The sequence below is a fragment of the Ptychodera flava genome, chromosome 16, assembly GCF_041260155.1.
Source record: "Ptychodera flava strain L36383 chromosome 16, AS_Pfla_20210202, whole genome shotgun sequence".
NCBI classification, from domain to species: Eukaryota; Metazoa; Hemichordata; class Enteropneusta; family Ptychoderidae; genus Ptychodera; species Ptychodera flava.
The window spans coordinates 2503279-2511331 of NC_091943.1; the positions used below are offsets into that span (position 1 = coordinate 2503279).

The 8053-nt window shown below is 40.6% G+C and overlaps 1 protein-coding gene across 1 annotated transcript in view; it reads right to left on the reverse strand.

Moving 5' to 3' along the window:
- Positions 1-7819, reverse strand: part of LOC139152517 (complement C3-like) — a 47854-nt gene extending 40035 nt beyond the window's left edge. Inside the window, exons 1-2 of the mRNA XM_070725704.1 lie at positions 7686-7819; positions 7291-7465 (exon numbers count right to left, since the gene is read on the reverse strand). Of these exons, the coding sequence (XP_070581805.1) occupies positions 7291-7355 (65 nt within the window). The 5' untranslated portion in view covers positions 7356-7465; positions 7686-7819. The remainder of the gene's footprint in view (positions 1-7290; positions 7466-7685) is intronic.
- Between the last annotated feature and the right edge of the window lie 234 nt (positions 7820-8053).

Genomic DNA, 8053 nt, shown 5'->3' on the forward strand with positions numbered 1-8053 from the left:
AAAAGTCTTGAGAATGACTACTGCTGGAGTTTAGTAACACACAAGAGACACGATCCCAAAAGTCTGACTGGAAGCTGTGCACGTCCCTTTTATAAAGGCATATAAGAACAATCTAGAACTTTTATTGACATGCTAATTACTGTTCTAAAATTATCTCTCTTACACAACTAATCAACTTTCCAGAACATTCCAAACATGACTAATTGAATTCAAGGTTGTGAGGTCATTAAGGGCAGTGACCTTGAGAATGTTCTAGACTAATTGAACTCAGGTCATGATGAGTGTGGGGAAATGACCTACATAACACACCCCTCTTCAAAAAAGAAAATTTTTCAAAGAAAAATCTTTCTTTTACAAATGTAATCTTGAAAAGGATTTAAGTACTCAAATTTTGTTTTACTCTAAAGTAAAATTTCTTGAAAGTGAACAACAATAAACTCTAAATACGAGAGAGACAGTCTGCAATTAAATTGTCTCTGCCTTTGATATGTCTAATGTCAAGATTAAACTCCTGTAACATTAAACTCCATCTTAGCAATCTCTGATTTTTGCCTTTAAATTTCTGCAGAAAAACAAGAGGGTTGTGATCAATATAAACCACTATTGGCTGATTTGAAGAAGTAACATAAACTTCAAAATGCTGTAAAGCTAATATCAAAGATAAACACTCTTTTTCAATTGTAGAGTAGTTCTCTGGGATTTGTTAAATTTGCGTGAAAAATAGCAAACAGGATGATCTACACCATGACTATCCTCTTGCAATAAAACAGCACCAGCAGCCGTATCACTAGCATCTACAGCTAATTTGAATGGCAAAGTGAAATCTGGTGCAGACAACACTGGGGCACTTTGCAGTATGGCTTTAAGTGTATCAAATGCCTGTTGGCATTGCTCTGACCAAACAAACTTTACTTTCTTTTTAAGTAAGTTAGTCAAAGGCTCAGTAATTGTGGAGAAATTTGGACAGAATTTTCTGTAGTAACCAGCCATACCGAGAAAGCGCATCAGTTGTCGTTTGCAGTTTGGTATGGGAAAACTTGAAATGGCACTGATTTTGGCATCAACAGGTTTACCTCACCCTGTCCTACAGTATGTCCGAGGTAAGTTACCCTAGCCCAACCAAACTCAGATTTGCAAGGTTGACAGTCAACATTGCTTTGCTCAGTCTCTCAAAGAACTTCCGCATGAGCTTGATGTGTTCCTCCCAGGTGTCACTATACAGGACGACGTCGTCAACGTAAGCTGCACACCCGTCTAGCCCGGATATGACGTCGTTGATCATCCGTTGGAACGTTGCCGGAGAGTTCTTCATTCCGAATGGCATCACCTTGTACTGGAACAATCCGTCTGGTGTAACAAAGGCGGATATTTCACGAGCACGATCCGTCAGAGGGACTTGCCAAAATCCCTTCAGTAGGTCAAATTTGTCACATACTTGGCTTTTCCCACTCGGTCGATGCAGTCATCAATCCTCGGGATTGGGAAAGTGTCTGTCTTTGTTAAAGTGTTGACCTTCCTAAAGTCCGTGCACATACGATAACTGTGGTCTGATTTGGGAACAAGTATGCACGGCGAACTCCAGTTACTTTTACTGGGTTCAATAAGTCATTGTCCAGCAGGTATTTGACTTCTTCCTGGAGATATTTCGCTTTTGTTGGATTCAGTCTGTATGGATGTTGTTTTACAGGCTTACTGTCCCCAACATCAACGTCGTGATAGATGACGTTTGTCCTCGTTGGAACATCTTGAAACAGGTGTTTATATTCATGGAGCAGTTCTTTCACCTGTTGTTGTTGTTCTGGCTGGAGGTGTGCCAACTTTGTAGACTCCAGCTTCTCCAGGATTTCTGAGTTCTGAAGCTTGACCGAGCCCAGCTTTGAGTTTAGAGTATTTTCACTCAAGTCAGTTTCAGTATCACTATCTTCATAATGGCCAGAACTGACTGTACTGACAGGCTTTGTTTTAGTAGGATTATCCCTATCCAAATATGGCTTAAGCATATTTATGTGACATAGCTGTTTTTGTTTTCGCCTGTCAGGTGTTATTATGATGTAATTTAAATCACTCAATTTCTTATCGATTAGATATGGCCCAAAGTAACGAGCATGGAGTGGTTTGCCAGGAATTGGAAGTAGAACAAGAACTTTTTGACCTGGTTCAAACTTCCGTTTTGAGGTGTTTTATCATATTTGATTTTCATTGACTGCTGAGATGACTCAAGATTTTGTCTGGCTAATTCACATGCTTTAGAGAGTTTTCGTACGAAAATCTGACACATATTGCAAAATATTCAGACAATCATCATCGTCTGATAGGAATTTCTCTTTAACGAGCTTAAGTGGGCCACGGACTGTATGTCCAAATACAAGCTCAAATGGGCTAAAAACCAAGAGACTCTTGAATTGACTCTCTAACAGCAAAGAGCAGAAAATGAATTCCTTCATCCCACTGCTTCTCTGTGTCAAAACAGTAGGTCCTAATCATGTTTTTCAAAGTTTGATGAAATCGCTCAAGAGCACCCTGACTTTCTGGATGATAGGCGGATGACCTATACTGTTTAATGCCTAGCTGATCCATTACTTGTTGAAAAATTCCAGACATAAAGTTGGAGCCTTGATCGGACTGGACACATTTAGGGAGGCCAAATAAAGTGAAAAATTTGACTAAAGCTCTCACTATAGTCTTTGTCTTTATATTTCTCAGTGGTATGGCTTCTGGGAACCGAGTTGATGTACACATAATTGTCAGCATGTACTCATTTCCTGATCTTGTTTTGGTAGGGCCCAACACAGTCTATTAGTATCCTACTAAATGGTTCTTGAAATGCAGGAATTGGCTGTAAAGGGGCCTTTGGAATGGTCTGATTCGGCTTTCCTACCATTTGACATGTGTGACAAGTTTTACAGAAATGTGCTACATCCTGCCTGAGATTAGGCCAATAAAAGTGACTGAGAATTTTATGATAAGTTTTCCTGACTCCTAAGTGACCAGCCCAGGGCGTTTCATGGGCCAGGCGCAATATTTCAGCACGGTAGGGCTTTGGAACCACAATTTGATGTTTTATAGCCCAATCGTCATCAACCAAAACATCTGGAGGTCTCCATTTACGCATGAGAATACCAGATTTTGTATAATAGGAAACAGAGCTATCTGAAGTTTTACCTTCATCATCTACCCTGTCAAACAAAGACAAAATATCTGGGTCTTTGTGTTGTTCTGCAATGAGATTTGATCTAGAAAATGTCTGACTTTGGTCAGCAGAAGTTTTACTGGAAGTTTCAAATCCACGAGGGATAACGGAATGATCCGTGTCAAACACCTGACTGAGAAAGGTGTCATTTAAGTCAACATCTGTGACATTATTTTGAGAGTATTTGATTCTCGGAAGTTTGACATGGCTCGAGTAATGGCACATGAAGGAAATAAATCGGGTATCTCTTGTTCAATTGGCTCTGGATCCTGATCTAAACTAGGATTATCAGTCACAAGTGGATTAGTAATGACCTTGTCCCCAGCAAGGTCGTTTCCAAGAAGAAGGTGAATCCCTTCAAAAGGCAAAAAAGGCCTAATACCTAAAGCCACAGGTCCAGAAACAAAGTCCGAAGACAAATAGACATTATGGAGAGGAACAGGAATGTAGTCATTACAATCTACCCCCTTAATAAGAACTTTAGAACCTGAAAATGATTTTCAGAAAACGGCAGGGTATCTGCCAACAAAAGAGACTGGGAAGCCCCGGTATCTCTTAAAATTTTGACAGGGGTAGCGGAAGAGAAATCACTAGAAAGTGATATAAAACCATCATGAATAAATGGTTCGAAAATACCCATAATGCTATCTTGAGAAGAATTGACCTTGACCTCATTAATTGGGGATAGAGGGGTTTAACCTCAGAAATGTGTTGCACACATTATTAGACTCTAATTGAGTTGATGAAGAAATAAAGCCGGTGGGCTTAGATCCACTTTGACCACTTTGACCTTCACGTTTTCTTTTCAATTTGAAACAATCTGACATTAAATGGCCGTCTTTCTTACAATAATTACAAGAAAGTGTACCGAACTGTTTGTCAGAAGGAGATTGAGACTTGGGATCTGATGATGTGGAAGTGTTACTTGAATTTTGTGAACTGTTGTCATTTGATTTCCTACTCTCCTTTGAAAAATTCTTGGATGAAAAGGAGGAGTTAAATTTACCTGCATTGTTTCTGTATGGAAAGGACTGGGATGGTTTGCTGAGAAATGAAGATTTGTGGGTCAATGAATAATCATCGGCCAAACGTGCAGCAACCTCCAATGTATCTGCCTTTGTTCATTGATAAAACGTCTTGATGTCACTCCGGATGCACCTTTTAAATTCCTCAATCAAAACAAGCTGTCGTAATTTGTCATAATTCTGACTGACCTTTTCAGAAGAACACCAACGATCAAACAGTTGTTCTTTTGTTCGAGCAAATTCAACATAAGTTTGATCCTTCACCTTCTCACAATCCCTAAATTTCTGACGGTAAGCTTCAGGCACCAACTCATAGCCTTGAGAATTAATTCCTTCACAGAATCATAATCTTGAAGCCTGCTCTACTGACAACTGAATGTAAATTTCTCTGGCTTTACCACCAAAGCACTCTGCAAAAGCATAGACCAGGACTCCTTAGGCCAGTTCAGACTCTGAGCAATTTTCTCAAATGTAGGAAATATTTATCAACATCCTTTCTTGGAAAGGGGGAACTAACCTGAAATGCTTAGTGATGTCAAACTTGTCTGAAGGGAAGAATTTTCCTGACTGTCCAAGCTCTAAACGTTTTATTTCTACTGCAATCGCTGTTCTTCTAATCGCAATTCTTTTTCTCTCTGTCTTTCTTCCATTTCTAATCTTTCCTGCCTTTCTTTTTCTTTCATTTGTAATTCCATTTTCTTATTTCCAAATCTGCCTGTATTTCTAGTTTCTTAGTTCAAAAGTAGACTCGGGCTCATAATCTTTCAAGGTGGATTCCTCAAATTGGCCTAAATCAACTAAATGTTTTGCAATACGGTACTGTATTTCCCTCTTGCGCATAGATCTTTTGACTTCTACTTTAAGGAAATTGGCCAGTGCTATGAGGTCGTCTTTTCTGAGGGAATCAAATGTGTCCTGATCAAGGTCATCCATTTCCTCTGGTTTAAATTCCGCCATGATTAAATTTCGCTGAGTTCACAGTATACAGTAGTTTTGAAAAGGCTGGCAAAATGTTGTCAAACGGCTCAAAATGTTCGTATCCCGGACGAGCCCCAATTTGTTACGTGCAGAGAAAACGAACAAAAGGGTGAACTCAGCAGTTAACGTTTAAACAAATTTATTACGAAAATAAAACTAATTGCTAAGTCAGGGATAGAGTACAAGCTTTAAAAGTGTACAGACTACTTATCTCAGCTGGGACGGCAAAGCTCCAGTCTCAGAGTTGTAACAGTCAGTCGGATGAATGAACAGTCCTTTGGCTTGCAGGCTTGAAGCTGCACAAAGTCCACAGTATAAATCCAGCGTTGACAGTGAAGGTCTTGAAAAGTCTTGAGAATGACTACTGCTGGAGTTTAGTAACACACAAGAGACACGATCCCAAAAGTCTGACTGGAAGCTGTGCACGTCCCTTTTATAAAGGCATATAAGAACAATCTAGAACTTTTATTGACATGCTAATTACTGTTCTAAAATTATCTCTCTTACACAACTAATCAACTTTCCAGAACATTCCAAACATGACTAATTGAATTCAAGGTTGTGAGGTCATTAAGGGCAGTGACCTTGAGAATGTTCTAGACTAATTGAACTCAGGTCATGATGAGTGTGGGGAAATGACCTACATAACAATAGGCTGATCAAGAGACAAGATAAAACCAATGGTAATTTGCAAGTGCACAGATCTGGATGTTGACCTGGCTTGAAAAGGGCTGGAAACCCCCCCCCCCCCCCCCCCGAAGATTATGAGGTGTTTGTGCGTTTTGTTTTCCTTTGAAATTGCAATCGTTTACCCTTTCCATGTATGCACAAATCCTAATGAAAAAGGTAGGGATTATAACAAAAGCGTGTTGGTGAAAGCATCGAGAACTACGTACAGCAGCATGGCTTGTGGCAATGCTTGTCATTGGTATCATAACCATTCTAGGGGTCAGATATGACTCACATGTAGCAATTGTACAGAGGATATTGACACTTTCAGGTTATCCTGTTTTTCAGCATAAAATCTGGCATTCTCAGAAAAGAGGGGTTAATTGCTGTGACATATTGTACACAAGTCACTCTGAGTAAAAGTTTTTGTCAAAGATTTCCTGTTTCTCAAGGCCGATCGAATCTGCGCACCTGTACACGCTGTGGATGTGAAAGGCAACTCAAAGTTGACAAAGAAGTTTCTTTGAGGTTTGGGGTTCTGTTTGATGATGGGGAACGGACGGACGGGCATCCGGCAAGTTCAATGTTATACTCCCCCCCCCTCCACCGGGCCCGCAGGTGCTCAAATCAACCAGTGATCGCGAAGCCCCTGTAAACGTACAGGGGGCTTCGTGATCACTGGTTGATATGAGCACCTGTGACAGGGCCGGGACAGAGTTTTGCCAACTCATCACCCAAGAAAAAAACGGCCCGAGAAAAACAAAATTGCACAGAAGTGATGAACAGAACTTCTGAGACTCTCCTCATCAACAGACATAATACTGCGCAGGAGACACATTGAAGACCAACAATCTCGAGTCTCAATACTGCTACATATCACAACTATCGTGTACGCCTTACATTGATACGTAACAGCACAGGTGCCTGGAGTTGTCAGTGTAATCATGGATGTAAAAAAATAGATCCATGGTGTAATATACATATTAAAAGAGAAGGGGCCGTCTCTTTATGTATACGACACTGGCAACTCCAGGCACATGTGCGTAGCAGTCACTTCACAGTGAGCTGAGAGGTGAAATCACGGTCCCTCCGAGGGACGGTGTTCAGTTCTGGATGGAACGCATTTATGAAAATACTGCGAATGATATTATCAGAGTTGGACGGTAGATACTATGCTTGGTCGGCTTACTGCATCACCAAGTTTCCTCTGTAGAGGGACCGTGGCTAATGTACTACGCGTTGCAATTGATTATGCCCATGATCTGAAATTCAAAGTTCAAGGTGCATTTCTTTCAGCAACCGTCAACTGTTTATTGAGATGCACTGATGCATGCGCCAATCCAGTCATTTTGACCGTAGTAAAAATGTGTGCAAGTTTATACGAATACTATTGGGACACCTCAAAATGATAAAAGAGACGAGACTTACCCATTCTGGGCTGCTGCCAGGGTAACAAACAGTAGAAGACACCCTGTAAGCGTGAAAACACCCATGTCTGGTGCGCAAAGTGCTTCTTGTCGTTCAACTTCAAATCACAGCTTCTGCAAATTAGTGCTCTGGTCACAGTGCGTTCGCAAGGGCAACTGCTGGCCAGTATTGCGACCTGTGATAAGATACCCAACTTTTATAACATGTGTCTCCGTAAACAGGAAATAAGAACAAAGGGGCAATCGATCATTCTTCAAGATAGGGGTTGGGCACACATCGCAGCGAGAAGGGTGTCACAAATTTACAACGCAGTACGAAGAAACTGATGTCAATCAAACCAGCTAGTAAAATACGACAGCTAACGATACAAAGAACATTACATGATATAAACTTACCCCGCTTGAGCAAATGTAACCCACACTAATCATACAGACCACCCCTCTGTAAGATTGGTATGGTCCATATCATCAGATTGTCTTGATCCTTCTTGAGAAACATAATATTCCACCACTGATTATCTTTTCTTCCTTGTTCTTTTTTCCAGGAATGGCACTTCCTCTCCTTGCATAAGCGTTTCTCTGCATTTCCTCTGTAAACATTCCGAGGAAGGATTTTGAGTTGATCCAACGAAAGATTTTGACAATGGTAAACTCTGAACAAATGTGTTTGCACACTACATGTAAACCAACGGCTGAGCAAAATTTGCAAAAGTAGCCAGACATTAAACCGCCACTGCACTGAACGACAGCCTAAAGGTGGGCTT